This window comes from Gekko japonicus, unplaced genomic scaffold (genome assembly GCF_001447785.1).
Source record: "Gekko japonicus isolate JY-2015 unplaced genomic scaffold, Gekko_japonicus_V1.1 scaffold2354, whole genome shotgun sequence".
Taxonomy (NCBI): domain Eukaryota; kingdom Metazoa; phylum Chordata; class Lepidosauria; order Squamata; family Gekkonidae; genus Gekko; species Gekko japonicus.
The window spans coordinates 196,657-213,555 of record NW_015165314.1 but is presented as its reverse complement, the minus strand read 5'-3'; the positions used below and the strand labels follow the sequence as shown (position 1 = coordinate 213,555).

At 48.9% G+C, this 16,899-nt stretch overlaps 1 protein-coding gene across 1 annotated transcript in view; it reads left to right on the top strand.

The window, feature by feature from the left end:
- The window catches only part of FOXA3 (forkhead box A3), a 40,993-nt gene extending 39,389 nt beyond the window's left edge, over window positions 1-1,604 (top strand). The window contains exon 2 of the mRNA XM_015410491.1: window positions 417-1,604. Within this exon, the coding sequence (XP_015265977.1) occupies window positions 417-1,604 (1,188 nt within the window). The remainder of the gene's footprint in view (window positions 1-416) is intronic.
- Window positions 1,605-16,899: the final 15,295 nt, after the last annotated feature.

The window sequence follows — 16,899 nt, the reverse complement described above, 5'->3', positions numbered from 1 at the left end:
TCAGATCTGTCCTCGCAGAGGAGGGAGAGCTTGTACTTAAATAAAACTTGTTCTTAAAGGTGCCACTGGACTGTTTTGGATTGCTAGCTATGAGGAGGTGGGACGTGCAGATGTGCCCTCACAGAGGAGGGAGAGCTTGTACCTGAAGGCGGCCCGGGGGGGGGCTCTGCAACTTACCTGGCTGCTTCTTGCTCCTCGTGGCCCGACTGAGGGCTGCTGGGAGCAGGGGGCGGGGCTTGTTGCATGTGCCCCCGCCCCCTGGGCTCCTTACTGCCGGAGCTCCACTCCTGTGCGCTCCCGCAGGAAATTACTACTGTGTATAACCATGAAAAGCATAGAACGTCTGGGTCATCTATTCCTGACGTGCTCCATGAACTAATCTCTACTGACGCCCTCCCTTTCTTTGTTTCCCTCAGGTATTTCCAACAGTGAGCACCATGGCATCCAGCTTGGGACCTATGAACCCGATTAACTCCTACGTGACGCTGAACCCTCTCAGCTCCCCCGGATCGATGAATATGACTTACCCAAACAGTGGCCTGAATAGCCCTTCTCTCACGGGGCTGACCAACGCCAGCAGTCCGATGGGCCTCCCGTCTGTGTCGTCTCCCGTCAGTCCGGTATTGACTTCCCTGGGGGCTCAGGCCCCCACACTCAACTCTCTGTCCCCCTACCAGAATGTCGGCCAGTCGATGGCGCCGCTCAGCTACTCCCCTTCCGGCATCAACAGGCCCAAGGAGATCGGCAAGTCCTACCGGCGCACGCTGACCCACGCCAAGCCGCCCTACTCTTACATCTCCCTCATCACCATGGCGATCCAGCAGGCCCCGAGTAAAATGCTGACCCTCAACGAGATTTACCAGTGGATCATGGACCTCTTCCCTTACTACCGCGAAAACCAGCAGCGCTGGCAGAACTCCATCCGCCACTCGCTCTCCTTCAACGACTGCTTCGTCAAGGTGGCCCGCTCCCCCGACAAGCCCGGCAAGGGATCCTACTGGGCCCTCCACCCGAACTCGGGGAACATGTTTGAGAACGGCTGCTACCTGAGGCGCCAGAAGCGTTTCAAGATTGAGGACAAGACCAAGAAATCCGGCTCCAAGGCTTCCAGCACCCAAGAGCAACCACCCAAGATTTCTGAAGGTCTTCAGGAAGGGCAGAGCCCCAACACAAATTCGGAAGGGGCCGAATCGGGTCACTCGGACACCTCCCACGGGTCCGAGGAGCAGAGGGGGTTGGTCCAGCTGGATTGCTCAGGTGCACGGGGTTCGCCCCCCATGTCTGAGACTCCCCCAGCCCCCATCTCCCAGTCCATGAATAGCCACTACTTTTCCACATCCATCACCAACCTGGACCTTCCGGGTGACCTCAAAATGGACCCTCAGTTCAACTTCAACCACCCCTTTTCCATCAACAACCTGATGTCGACAGAGCAGAGCCACAAGATCGACCTGAAATCCTATGAGCAGACGATGGCTTTCAATGGTTACAACTCTCCACACGCAGTGGAAGGCAAACACACCTACGAGACATCCACCTCGCTCAGTGAGACTGGCTCGTACTACCAGAGCCTGTACAGCCGCTCCCTGCTCAATGCCTCGTAAGGCTCAGGGCGGTATTATAATGCAAGAAAGGAGGAGGCCAGAGAGATCTCTACCTCCTGCCAAAATTACCAGCAAGACCATCAATGAGATATTCCCACTCGCTGCCAAGGACCAAATACAGCAAGGGCAGTCGAAAGGAGAACGCAGCCAACGGCCTGGTCTGTCAAGATCACGATGAAACACTTTGCTTTCCAAGACCGATATTTCTACAGAGTGGACAACCGCCCATTGAAAAGCTTCCGTTCGTATGCATTCACCTGCCCATAATGACCAGGGAGCAGGAAGGAATTTCAGTCCTCGTTGCCATCAACCAGTGGCCAGTTGGACGGCCATTGATGTGTTCTTCTGACGGCATCTTCCAGCAGTTGGGACTGTTGCTAGCATAGGCCCTCCAAGTACAAATGCTACCGTTTCAAAATGGCGGACTGCAGTCTGAATTCTACAGTTACAAAAGAAGCTCAAAATCACCCAAGAGGGGAGATATCGACGTGTACGTCAAAAAGGACATAAGAAAGGAAATTCCACAGAGTGGACTGTGCTGGCGACCACTCCTCGGTCCAATGAAGTGTGCCTTTCCAATGATGTTACAGTCACTGGTTGAATTGTTGTCTCGGGATTCTCAAACCCTCCCAATTTAGGTCAGAATTGTACGTGGCAGGACTCCATTGTTACACACACAAAGGGGGTTGGTTACGCCAAAGACAATTTAGGCCTCAGGCTGAAGACGAGCAGGGACAATATATTTCAGATTTTTTTTAAAAAAAGAAAAGTGGCTTTATATTTAAATATTTGTGTTTTCTGTTGGGAAAAGGGGTAAGAGTTGATTTAATATATCATACTTTAGAGCAGATTTAGGGGGGTGTCTTTGTTGAAGTGGTGTATTTTTTTGTATTAATGATAATTAAAAAAAAAACACAACAAAATCATATGTAATTTTTGTTTTCCGAGCACGAGTTTAAAAATCTGGTAGCATCCTTTCAGAAGGCCATGTGAATCTTTAACTCTGGCCAGGCAAAACAGAAATGACAGGGATCCATCGATACAATCAAGTCCTCCAGAGACGAACCAAAATGTACTGTTATTTATTTACTTACTTTAATTTTTAAAATTCTACCCCACCCTTCAGCCCAAAGGCTCTCCAGGAGGTTCGTGACACAGTAAAATGAATAAACAACCTCACCAAAAAGCTACAGCAGACGTTTTTGGGACCCTCGAATACCCATCAGCTTTTCCAAAGTTACAATGGGTGACATAACATTTTATATTCAATATAAGCAAGCAAAGCATACCTATTGGTTCCATTAAACTTCGTCACCAATTTTTAATTGGGTTAAGACCTGTGGGTTGGGTCTTCCCAAGCAAAGTTCTTTCCCCTTAAAACCTAGCAGTTCGAAAGCAAGAAATTGCAAGTAGATAAATAGGTACCACTTCAGTGGGAAGGTAACAGCGTTCCGTGCGCCGTGGTGTTTAGTCATGCCGGCCACATGACCACAGAAACGTCTTCGGACAGCGCTGGCTCTTCGGCTTTGAAACGGAGATGAGCACCGCAACCCTAGAGTCGGATTCGACTGGCTTTCGAGCAAGGGAACCTTTACCTTTACTAAACAATAATAGAAGCTTTTTTTCCTTAGGCCATGGAGCTCTAAATGTATCTATATAGCTAAAATGGTTACAGGGTGTTATTCTCCATTTAGCTAGGCTAACTGATGCACAGCCATAGTTGGGAAGCCACGGCCATAAGCCTTAGCAGTTTTCCCAGCATGCTTTTAAGCAACAGCCATAAATGAACCAAAGTTCATTACAACTGATCTACAGACAAAAAAGTTCAGTTCCCTGGGAGAATATGGCTGTTTGGACGGTGGGGTCTACAGCATTATGCCCCACTAAGCCTCCCCCCAAAGAAAAATCTCCAGGAATGTCCCAGCCCAGAGTTGGCAACCCTATATAACAAGAATATAACGAAGCACTCGATTTTACCATAAGCAGAATGGCAGCACAGGAAACCAACTTGGCGCGGCGACGGATGAATTAACCAACTGACCCAATATAGCAGTAAAACCACAAGTAAAACAACCAAATACACCATGATGAGTCAAAAGCTAGGGTGAACACACACACATATATTTTTTTTTTACCTGTTGCTGCAAATTCATGAAGTCTGACGCCCGGCGTGTAACTGGAAAAAGAGCATACAACAGGCACCAAATACACCATGATGAGTCAAAAGCTAAGGTGAACACACACACACACACACATATATTTTTTACCTGTTGCTGCAACTTCATGAAGTCTGACGCCTGGCGTGTGACTGGAAAAAGAGCATACAACAGGAAGGATGCCACGACGGAAAAGGCCCTGCTCCTCGCAGCAAACTAGCCTTTGGCGGAAATGTGAACCGGTTGCCCCCAATCACTTTCTATTAAAAGTCCCAGAGGTCTTTAGGCACATTTCTAGCGCCACCCCAAATTTCCTCGGGACTGCGCTAGAAAACACAACGGTGAATGGTAATTTTTCCCTTTGGGTGCTTCAAGACTAGCCCAACAATGTCTTCCCCCGAGAGTGTGAGCAGAACTAACATCAGTGGCGGGTGGTGGTAGATAAAGAATTATCCACTCCTGCTCCAAGAGCTTATGACGAAAAGGAGAGTCAAATATTTTGCCCTGACTCCCCCACATACACCATAGGGCAGGCAAGAGGGGGGGGAATTTGCTACTGCCAGTGATACTGTAAACTCTGAGGTTGTGAGGCCTACGCCGTTGCCTGGCAACCAAGGCCTATAAGGCCCTGCTGCGCAAGGAGCAAGTCTGGCTACGAAGTGATAGGCCAAAGCCTAGGGTTGCCAGATCCGGGTTGGGAAATACCTGGAGATTTTGGGAGTGGACAGCCTGAGGAAGGTGCGGGTTGGGGACGGGAAGAACTTTAGCGTGGTAATATAATGCCATTTGGTCCTTCTTAAAGAAGCGGCCATTTTCTCCAGGGGAACTGATCTCTGCCGCCTGGGGATCAAGTTGTAATCCCAGAAAATCCCCAGCCACCACCTGGAGGTTGGCAACTGTATGAAAGACCATTTAAAAAAACAACCGAGTGCCTCTAGCTTTCTCTTTAAAATCAGTTTGATCTGCAGCAAAATACTGGGGCAATAGTGCTTCGCTCCGCACTGTGAAAAAGCTTCAGAGGCAGATTTCTGCGTATTAAAAACTCTGTTAAAGATATGGGACAGCCCCCCCCCCCCCCAAGTCCCAGGTCCATAGCTTCCACCCCTCCACCACCCGTCAGGGTCTGGGGATGGCACTTTGGAGGTCAATACAGCGCGACGGTGCAGGGCTGGAGTTGGCCCAGGGGGCATCAGTTGCCAGCTTGTATTTTAAAGCCTCTGCAACCTATTTGGGCCTAGTCTCAAATCCATTGGGGTATTTCCATTCCTATTCCAAAGGGGATGGTTGTGTTAGGGCAGTGGTGGCGAACCTATGGCACGGGTGCCAGAGGTGGCACTCAGAGCCCTCTCTGTGGGGCATGCGCGCCATCGCCCCAGCCAGGCTGAGACCGTCATTAAAGTGTCAAATTCTCTGCCAAATAATTTTAAGGAAATGAAAGCATTTGGGATTGCTTTCCTTACTTTGTTTGGATCATCTTAAGTTAATGTAGGAGTTGTTTTTTCTAAAGTAAAACCTCAGCATTCAGGTTAAATTGCCGCGTTGGCACTTTGCGATAAATAAGTGGGTTTGGGGTCGCAGTTTGGGCACTCGGTCTCTAAAAGGTTCACCATCACTGTGTTAGGGTGACACTGCAGAAAATAAAGGATTCTTATGGCACCCTGAAGACTAACCACAATTTTTAAAACTCTGGCATAAGCTTTTGCAAAGTCCACTAGAAACTCTGTGTCAAAAAATTTTAAGCACTCTTAGGGTGCGTTCAGACAGGCCGTTTAGTCCGCTTTCGGCACGCTTCAGTGACGGATTTTATATCCACGTTCACACACACAACATCTGCGCACCGTCCCCAGCCGTTGCTTTCCAGCTCAAACCCCCTTTAAAATGGAATATTTTGTTACCAGGTCCCCTAGGGGAGTTTTCCTGATTCTCCGGTTCTAGCCGCACTTCTCTGACGTCTGATCACTCCTGTGGTGTACAGCCACTTCCGCTCGGAAGCCTGAGACTTCCGCTCTTCGCCCGCCATTTTATTTTAGCGTCTGCGGTATGCGCACAGGCGGAGCTCCACTCCCGCGTTATTAAAAACAATGTTTAAACAGTGCCTAGTTTTGTTGGTTAGACGAGTTCGGGATCTCACAGAGGCCAGTTTCGGGGTAAAAGTTTAAAGGGAAGTGTTCCTTTAAAGTTTAAAGGGAAGTGTTACAGCAGTTGGGTTGAAGTGGAAATTGCTGTTCTGTGCACGCATGAAAATTTTGGCCACCTGTGCACATGCCCAAACTGAGAGGGGGGGGGGAAACCCGACACACGCTCCTCCGTGTGGACGGCGGGTAGCGATGTGGCTGCGCAGCAATCCGGAACAAGGTGGTGAGTGTGATCGCGATTCTCCAGGTTAAAAAAAACAACGCATCGGGACCGGAGTAATTTAAACCGCCCCCAGCATGCCGTCTGACCGCACCCTAAGTCTTTAAGGTAACAAAAAATGCCTGTTTAATTCCACGTTGATCTGTCGCAGAGAAAATAAACAGGACTCTTGAGGCACCTTAAAGCCAAAGAAACAAAAAATTATTTCACCATAAGGAGTCTGTAAAATTATTATCCTCTTCACATCTGATGAGGTGACCCATGCAAGCTTATGTACAAGTCCCATCACTAGAAAACAAAGGTAACTTTTCCACCTGGTTTGTTAACGCTGCTGCGGAGTATAAAAACATATCCACAACAAAAGACATTGTTTTCTTTTCTTGTTTGCCAATTTAATGGCAAACAGATCTGAGAACTGAAGACTTGCAAAATCTTGCAACTCCCACAATGAAACTTCACGTCCCTACTGGATGTGAAACAGTAAAGCACTAGTGTTACTGGACCTGACCCCCATTCACATTTTTGATGTGTCCTAGCAATGTTATCAAAAGGAGCTGCGGTGGCTCAAGTGGTTAAGATGCTGAACTGCAGGCTGTGGAAGGTCAGTAGTTCAGCAGTTCGAGACCCAGGCGCCGCAAGACGGAGTGAGCTCCCGTCTCTAGTTCCAGCTCCTGCCAACCTAGCAGTTCGAAAGCAAGAAATTGCAAGTAGATAAATAGGTACTACTTCAGTAGGAAGGTAACAGTGTTCCGTGCGCCTTGGTGTTTAGTCATGCCGGCCACATGACCACGGAAACGTCTAAGGACAGCGCTGGCTCTTCAGCTTTGAAACGGAGATGAGCACCGCAACCCTAGAGTCGGACTCGACTAGCTTTCGAGCAAGGGAAACCTTTACCTTTACCTTTTTAGCAATGTTATCAGCACATAAGGTTGTGGGCACTTGCCAGATCAAAGCAAAGTTCCCTGGCCAGTTGACTTGAAACAAAACTTTAGCACAGGGGTCCGCAATGTGCTGCCCATGGGCGGCATGCTTCCTGCAGGAACCTTTTCTGGTACCCACAAAGTGTTCTTAGGAAGCGGGTGGGCCAGTTAGGGCTTTTGACCAACAAGGCTTCTGATTAACTATTGGAAATTTGATTGGCTGTGCAGGTTTTTTCAAATGTCGCTTTCGTGGCAACTACCACTACAGCGCAAGGGTCTACTCTGTGTACTGAAGTTAAGCTGTGGCAATCATTTCGTGGTCGGCGCCACCTCCTGCGGCAGCCATGTTGCTGCTGCGCCCACCATGCCGTGTCAGAATTCCAAATGTGTCCGCAGGCTCAAAAAGCTCGGGGATCGCTGCTTGAGGGTTTTTAGGACGAAGGCAGAGCTCTTTGTGAGATTTCACCTCTTTTGTAAAAGTAAAATAAACCTGATCGGCCACAGGCTGCTAGAGAGCTCAAACCTTGTTGTTGTTGTTCAGTCGCACAGTCGAGTCCGACTCTTCGCGACCCCATGGACCAGATCACGCCAGGCCTTCCTGTCTTCCGCCGTCCTCTGAAGTTGGCTCAATTTCATGTTCGTTGTATCTATGACACTGTCCAACCATCTCATCCTTTGCCGTCCCCGTCTTCTTTGACCTTCAATCTTTCCCAGCATCAGGGTCTTCTCCAGTGAGGGCTCCCTTCTCATTGGGTGGCCAAAGTATTGGAGCTTTAGTTTCATTATCTGGCCTTCCAGGGAACAATAAGGGTTGATTACTTTTAGGATTGACTGGTTTGATCTCCTTGCAGTCCAAGGGGCTCTCAAGAGTCAGACCTACAGTGCTATAAATAATTGCTCGCATGGAAACAAAGGAGAGAGAGAGGAGATTAGATTTGTACCCCGCCCTTCAGTACCTGAAGGAGTCTCAGACTGAGTGGCTTACTCCTTTCCCTTCCCTTCCCCTCCCCACAACAGACACCCTGTGAGGTAGGTGGGGCTGAGAGAGCTCTTTGCAAAACTGTCCTTGAGAGAACGGCTCTGAGTGAGCTTGTGACTGACCCACGGTCACACCAGCAGCTGCGTGTGGAGGAGTGAGGAATCAAACCCGGTTCCCCCAGATACTAGTATTCTGAGATTCTCCACAATTTCTGGAAAAGAAAAATGGGGAGAACTTCCCCGAATTGCCGCTCTCCTCATGCCACTTCTACCAGCCTCCCAGGCCAACCTTTACCCTCCACCGCTGCTACTCACCGTGGTCCGTGACCCTTGGCTTTGTTTACTCACCAAACACAGTGCCCATCCTGCCCTGTGGGACCATCCAGGTCTTCTGATCCTGCCCCCACCACCCCTGCAGCCGAGATTAATCACTAACCTGACAGGACAGAGACACCCGGGCATCAGGGTCACACAATACCTACGTGATCGAGCACAGCACATTCCGAGGCGGGGACTTCCCAAAAACCGTGTGCCTTGCCGTACTTCCTAACGCCTCTCCCTGTGATCCTCCCATTGTAGGATCCTGCAGCGTCCGCTGGGGTGGGAGGCAACGCTCCCTCTAAGCTGTGGAGACTTGTGAGCAAAAATTCTACTTTGTGAGCTACTGGCATTAAAGCTGTGAGCGAGCGGTTTGGCTGCTGCATAAGTTAGTTTGCTCTGGACGCAATGTTCCCTCTAAGCTGTGGAGTCTTGTGAGCAAGAATTCTACCTTATGAGCTACTGGCATTAAAGTGGTGAGCCAGCGATTTGGCTGCTGCGTATATTAGTTTGCTCTGGAGCCCTCTTTCCTGAGTGGAGACAAAAATGTGTGAGCTGGAGGGTAGAAAATTGTGAGCTAGCTCACACTAACTCAGCTTAGAGGGAACACTGCGTGGAGCCCTCCTTCCTCAGCTAAGACAAAAATGTGTGAGCCAGAGGCTCAAAAACGGTGAGCTCGCTCACACTAACTCACCTTAGAGGGAACAATGGTGGGAGGGTCAGTTTTACAAAATGGAGAGCGAAGGGTAGGGCATCTGTTTGGCACGCAGAAGGTCCCAGGTTCAACCCCCGGCATCTCCAGTTACAAGGATAAGCAGGAGATAATAGGAAGAGCCACTGCCAGTCTGAGTAGACAATCCTGACCTTGCTGGACTAATCTGACTTGGTATAAGGCAACTCCATGGGGTTTCCTGGCACTCCATCTACGCCACGAGAAAGGTCGCTGTGAGGAGAAATGGGATTTCATTTCAAACGGTTAAACCAGGATTTTTTAAAGTCAGGGGGGGCACTTAAATTTCTTAGGGGGGCACTGGCTAATCAAATTCCGTGCCATAATTTCAAATACTAGAATGCAACGAACATGAAATTGAGCAAACTTCAGAGGACGGCGGAAGACAGGAGGGCCTGGCGTGATCTTGGCCTCAACCGTATGCCATGCCAAGCAGCTTTTGCTCAGCCCAAGAATGAAACCGCTTAATGTACCAGAAAAGAGGCAGTATCCCCTGGGTTCATACTCATTCAGGTGACTTGCAATTCATCCTTTCTGCATCTCTGCAGTTGGGTGCATTCTTTAAATCAGAAACAACAGATACACATGCATCCCCTGCTTTTTGCACATATGCAGTCAGCAGCATCTACCGTGTTTCCCCGAAAATAAGACACTGTCTTATATTTATTTTTTCTCAAGAAGACACACTAGGGTTTATACCACAAATGCATAGAAATCCTGCTAGGGCTTATTTTTGAGGTAGGTCTTATTTTCGGGAAAACAGGGTATCACTTCAGTTCCAAAGGTATCCATGCTGAGGTTCCAGTCTTAGCAAATCCCTGAGAAAAACCATTCTCCCGAATACCAAAAGCTTTTTGGGAATCGTTGAGGTTCCACACTGCTGAAGGAAAAGCACTCGGCAGGTATATTCAGAATTATTCTTTTTATACTCCGGCTTCCCACGTCCAAGCGCTTTGGAACAGAGGGCAGGTTCTAGCCCCAACGCCCTGGTGGATGGGTATATAGACGACTTATCTGGCAATCCAGTTAACCTGTAAGCAGGGAGGGGTACTGAGGCCTAGGTATACCTTGGACGTTGGGTTACCAGCTCCCCTCTGGCCACTGGCAGGGGATGGGGGGAGGTAGGTTGCCAGATCCAGGTAGGGAAACTCCTGGAGATTTGGGGGTGGGGCCTGGGGAGAAGCAGTGACCTCAGTGGGGCGGAATGCCTGAAGAGTCCCCCCTCCCAAAGCATCCCTTTCCTCCAGGGGAACTGACCTCTGTAGTCTGGAGGTGAGATGTAATTCCAGGGGATCCCCAGGTCCCCCCTGGAGCCTGTCATCCTTAGTTGGAAGCCACACGCTTCACCCTGGAAAGCCTTCCAGTCCACCCCCAGATAACGTGTGTGTCCATCCTGTGCGGCTCTGCGATGAGAGGAAGGGGATTTTGTTTCCCCATGTTCAGAGGCACTCTTGCTGGCCTTATTTCTAACACCCCCTCAAAGGCAGTCTCCCTTCTAAGCTGGGTTAGTGTGAGCTAGGTAAAGGCAAAGGTTTCACTTGCTCGAAAGCCAGTCGAATCCGACTCTAGGGGGCGGTGCTCATCTCTGTTTCCAAGCCGAAAAGCCAGCACTGTCCGAAGACGTTTCCCGTGGTCAGCGTGACTAAACACCGAGGGGCACGGAACGCTGTTAGCTCACAGCTTTTTACCCTCCGGCTCACCCATTTCTGTCTCGGCTCAGGGAGGAGGGCTCCAGGGCAAACTCATTTATGCAGCCGCCGAATGGCTCGCTCACAACTTGAAAGCCAGCGGCTCGCAAAGTAGAATTCTTGCTCACAAGACTCCACAGCTTAGACCTAGTGGAACACCCTGCATTGCTGCCATGGGATCAGGCCAGCCTGCAGGGTCTTCCCCAGATGGTGTCCTGTTGGGTGGGTGTTGAAGTGCCCCCCCCCGGGGGGGAGGGCTCCCCTTCTGAAAGCAACAGGGGAAACTCCTGGGATCAATGCACCTTTATGCTGGCCAAAGCATTGCCAGGAGAAGGGGGGGAGAGAGAGAGGGGAAGGAAGGAAGGAAAGCGAGGGGAGGGGGGGGAGAGAGAGAGGGGAAGGAAGGAAGGAAAGCGAGGGGAGGGGGGGGAGAGAGATAAAGAAAGAAAGAAAGATAAAGAGAGAGAGAGAGAGAAAGAGAGAAAGAAAGAGAATGAAAGAAAAACAGAGAGAAAGAGTGACAGAGAGAAAGAAAGAAAAACAAGTGAGGATGAAAGAAAGAGAAAGAGGGAGAGAAAGAGGGAAAGGGAGCTAAAGAGAGAAAGAAAGAGAGAATGAAATAAAGATGTGTGTGAGAGAGAGAGAAATAAAGAGAGAAAGACAGAGGGAAAGGGAGAAAGAAAGAGTGACAGAGAGAAAGAAAGAAAAACAAGTGAGGATGAAAGAAAGAGAAAGAGGGAGAGAAAGAGGGAAAGGGAGCTAAAGAGAGAAAGAAAGAGAGAATGAAATAAAGATGTGTGTGAGAGAGAGAGAAATAAAGAGAGAAAGACAGAGGGAAAGGGAGAAAGAAAGAGTGACAGAGAGAAAGAAAGAAAAACAAGTGAGGATGAAAGAAAAAGAGGGAGAGAAAGAGGGAAAGGGAGCTAAAGAGAGAAAGAAAGAGAGAATGAAATAAAGATGTGTGTGAGAGAGAGAGAAATAAAGAGAGAAAGACAGAGGGAGAGGGAGAAAGAAAGAGTGACAGAGAGAAAGAAAGAAAAACAAGTGAGGATGAAAGAAAGAGAAAGAGGGAGAGAAAGAGGGAAAGGGAGCTAAAGAGAGAAAGAAAGAGAGAATGAAATAAAGATGTGTGTGAGAGAGAGAGAAATAAAGAGAGAAAGACAGAGGGAGAGGGAGAAAGAAAGAGTGACAGAGAGAAAGAAAGAAAAACAAGTGAGGATGAAAGAAAGAGAAAGAGGGAGAGAAAGAGGGAAAGGGAGCTAAAGAGAGAAAGAAAGAGAGAATGAAATAAAGATGTGTGTGAGAGAGAGAGAAATAAAGAGAGAAAGACAGAGGGAGAGGGAGAAAGAAAGAGTGACAGAGAGAAAGAAAGAAAAACAAGTGAGGATGAAAGAAAGAGAAAGAGGGAGAGAAAGAGGGAAAGGGAGCTAAAGAGAGAAAGAAAGAGAGAATGAAATAAAGATGTGTGTGAGAGAGAGAGAAATAAAGAGAGAAAGACAGAGGGAGAGGGAGAAAGAAAGAGTGACAGAGAGAAAGAAAGAAAAACAAGTGAGGATGAAAGAAAGAGAAAGAGGGAGAGAAAGAGGGAAAGGGAGCTAAAGAGAGAAAGAAAGAGAGAATGAAATAAAGATGTGTGTGAGAGAGAGAGAAATAAAGAGAGAAAGACAGAGGGAGAGGGAGAAAGAAAGAGTGACAGAGAGAAAGAAAGAAAAACAAGTGAGGATGAAAGAAAGAGAAAGAGGGAGAGAAAGAGGGAAAGGGAGCTAAAGAGAGAAAGAAAGAGAGAATGAAATAAAGATGTGTGTGAGAGAGAGAGAAATAAAGAGAGAAAGACAGAGGGAGAGGGAGAAAGAAAGAGTGACAGAGAGAAAGAAAGAAAAACAAGTGAGGATGAAAGAAAGAGAAAGAGGGAGAGAAAGAGGGAAAGGGAGCTAAAGAGAGAAAGAAAGAGAGAATGAAATAAAGATGTGTGTGAGAGAGAGAGAAATAAAGAGAGAAAGACAGAGGGAGAGGGAGAAAGAAAGAGTGACAGAGAGAAAGAAAGAAAAACAAGTGAGGATGAAAGAAAGAGAAAGAGGGAGAGAAAGAGGGAAAGGGAGCTAAAGAGAGAAAGAAAGAGAGAATGAAATAAAGATGTGTGTGAGAGAGAGAGAAATAAAGAGAGAAAGACAGAGGGAGAGGGAGAAAGAAAGAGTGACAGAGAGAAAGAAAGAAAAACAAGTGAGGATGAAAGAAAGAGAAAGAGGGAGAGAAAGAGGGAAAGGGAGCTAAAGAGAGAAAGAAAGAGAGAATGAAATAAAGATGTGTGTGAGAGAGAGAGAAATAAAGAGAGAAAGACAGAGGGAGAGGGAGAAAGAAAGAGTGACAGAGAGAAAGAAAGAAAAACAAGTGAGGATGAAAGAAAGAGAAAGAGGGAGAGAAAGAGGGAAAGGGAGCTAAAGAGAGAATGGGGTGGGGTGGGGTGGAGAAATGATCACACACACTCAGAGAGAGGTTTCCCCATTCCCAGGCCTTTGCGTGCCGCTGGGGCAGCAACCACGCCAGCCCTGCAAGGTAGGACAGTATCATCTCTGTATTGCAGGCCGGGAGGGTGGGGTGGGGTGGGGTGGGGTGGAGAGAAATGATCACACACACTCAGAGAGAGGTTTCCCCATTCCCAGGCCTTTGCGTGCCGCTGGGGCAGCAACCACGCCAGCCCTGCAAGGTAGGACGGTATCATCTCTGTATTGCAGGCCGGGAGCCAGAGAGAAGCTTGCCAAGGCCATGTAAGGAGCTGCTGCGCCAGAGAGGAATGAGGTCTTCGTTCGCAGTCTTTTGGCCATTTCACTGCTTTCGCTTTCGGGACCTCCTTAGCCGGGTGGGGGAAGCGGGCAATGCTCCCTCTAAGCCAGTGATGGCGGACCTTTTAGAGACCGAGTGCCCCAAACTGCGACCCAAAACCCACTTGTTTATCGCAAAGTGCCAACACGGCCATTTAACCTGAATACTGAGGTTTTACTTTGGAAAAAACAATTCATACATTAACTTAAGATGGTCCAAACAAAGTAAGGAAAGCAATCCCAAATGCTTTCATTTCCTTAAAATTGTTTGGCAGAGAATGCGACACTTTAATGATGGTCTGGACCAATGCTACCCCTAAGCTGTGGAGTCTTGTGAGCAAAAATTCTACTTTGTCAGCTACTGGCATTAAAGCTGTGAGCCAGCCATTTGGCTACTGCATAAATTAGTTTGCTCTGCAGCCATCCTTTCTGCGCAAAGACAAAAATGTGTGAGCCGGGGGCTAAAAAACTGTGAGCCAGCTCACACTAACTCAGCTTAGAGGGAACACTGGTCTGGACCTGGCTGGGGAGATGGCACGCGTGCCCACAGAGAGGGCTCTGAGTGCCACCTCTGGCACCCGTGCCACAGGTTCGTCACCACTGCACCACTGCACCTGGCGCCAGGTTGGCCCTGGAGATCTCCCGCTATCACAGTCTGTTTCCAGATCACACAGGTCTGTCCCCCTGGAGAAAATGGCTGCTTTGGAGGGTGGACTCTGGGGCAATGTACCCCACTGAGGTCCCCGTCCTCCCCAGGCTCCATCTCCAATCTCCTCCTCCTCCTCCTCTTCTTCTTCTTCTGCCTGTCCTACCTTGCAAGGTGGTCGTAAAGGTTTAAATGGGTCAGGCCCATGATCGGGGCCACCTGTGCTGGGGGAGAAAAAGTCCAGCCAGGAGTAACAACGCTGCCTCTGCACGCCTTGCTGTCTCCAGGCAATCTTCCCGTAGCTGCCTCCGCCCAGCAACGCGAGGCTTCCCCAAAACTGGGAGCCTTTCTGTGCCTCTTGGCCTCCCCCCCCCCCACCATCTCTCTCTCTCTCTCTCCCTTCCTTCCTAGAGCTGTTTTTAACAGTTTCCACAGCAGGGCAGTGCAGAAAGCCGGACCAGAAAGGGCTCTTTATGCGGTAGATCTGGGCAGCCCGACGTCATTCCAGCAACACCTTCTTAACGAAAACACCGCAAGCTGTTGGGAGAAGGTCAGGGATCCGCAGCCTTTTCCACAGGAAAGAGAAAAGAGAAGAAGGGTGCTGAGGCGGGGGATGCGTCAGGAAAGGAGGTGCCGCATTCCTCCCTGGCATGCTGGGGGGGTGCGCGCCACCAACGTCCTCACTCCTGCTGGGGTTTGGCTATTCACTTTGCCAGACTTGGGGAGGACAGGTGTCAGTAAGCTGCCTATGGCTGAAGTTTCTCCCCTCCGCCCCCTCCCCATTTTTGCCCACCCACCTCCGTAGCTTGCTGGGGGGGGGGGGCAACACAAAAGAGCAAAAAGAAGATTCAGGGTTCAGAAACAATACAGACTGCAAAAAGAACCGTGAAAAGGGATGCTAGGAACTTCTCAAAATGTTATAGATTCATATCCAGACATATTAATAAAGAATTAATAAAGAGCCAGTTTGAGTGTCGTGGTTAAGTGCGTGGACTCTAATCTGGGAGAACAGGGTTTGAGTCCCCACTCCTCCACTTGCAGCTGCTGGATGACCTCGGGCAAGCCTTAGTTCTCTCAAAGCTGTTCTCTCAAGGACAGGTCGGAAAGAGCGCTCTCAGCCCCACTTACCTCACAGGGTGCCTGTTGTGGGGAGGGGGAGGGAAAGGAGATTGTAAGCCGCTCTGAGACTCCCAAGTGAAGGGCGGGGTATGAATCCAATCTCCTCCTCCTTCTTTTTACAGATCAGACTATCAAAACAAGGTTCTCAGATAGTATACAGTGTGTATCATGTATATAACGCAAACACTATTTCCAAACAGTGTACAATATGATATGAAACAATATTTTTACGAAGATTCCGGATAAAACTTTGTTTCGGATGTCTTCTTCAGAGACGAATTCATATCATAAATTTGTGCCTGCTCGTTTACACCACCCAAACCCAGTTTTACATCATTGGGATTCAATCAATGTGGATTAAAGGTTGAAAAGATTCTTGACCTGGGCTACCCGTCACCATATTCAAGAAGAGAGCACTCTGAAACGTTACAAAGCTGGCTATGCCTCCTGTCACATTTCTCCCGTTTGTTTCTGCGATTCTGTGGATTCACATTTTTCCCGTGGCTGTGGATCTGTTAAAGCAGACGCAATTTCCAGGCTGCGATGAAAGCTAATGTGTCTGCTTGTTTGGGAGGGCCGATCCTTATTCTTTGGGCCCTCTGTTCTTTGGAAGGGCATCTTCTACAAATGTTTTTAGTGTGAGTTGACCAGTTTGCTGTAGTGGTTAAGTAAGGTAATGGTAAAGGTTCCCTTGCTCGAAAGCCAGTCAAATCCAACTCTAGGGTTGCGGTGCTCATCTTCGTTTCAAAGCCAAAGAGCCAGCGCTGTCTGAAGACGTTTCCATGGTCATGTGGCCGGCATGACTAAACACCAAGGCGCACGGAACGCTGTTCCCTTCCCACCAAAGTGGTACCTATTTATCTACTTGCAATTTCTTGCTTTCGAACTGCTAGGTTGGCAGGAGCTGGAACTAGAGACGGGAGCTCACTCTGTCATGTGGCAACCCGGGTCTCGAACTGCTGAACTACCGACCTTCCACAGCCTGCAGTTCAGCGTCTTAACCACTTGAGCCACCACAGCTCCTTTTAGTGGTTAAGTACGCGGACTCTGATCTGGGAGAACCGGGTTTGATCCCCCACTCTTCCACTTGCACCTGGCTGGTTGACCTTGGGCAAGCCGTAGTTCTGACAAGAGCTGTTCTTGAAAAAAGAGCAGTTTCTGTCAAAGCTCTCTCAGCCCCACCTACCTCACAGGGTGTCTGTTGTGGGGAGGGGAAGGGAAAGGAGTTTGTAAGCCGCTCTGAGACACCTTTGGGTAGTGAAGGGCGGGGTATAAATCCAACCTCTTTTCTTCTTCTTTCGGGGTTCAGCTTTCTCCCCAGGTATTTACAAATCCCTGGATGGGGGATGAATGGTTGCATCTCGGATCTAACGTCCAGGCGCATAACTGTCTGCGCATGGAACCCTAGAATGCCAGGTAACGCTCGGCCTGCTGGTTCACACCCTGTAGATCCGTTTTGTGATGACATCTTAAAGGACAGTTTTTTGGCTTGGCCAAACGAGGCCCCTTGACATTTAAATGGGTTCAGGTCCGGCCATTTACGAAGAAACACGAAGACGGCAGCGG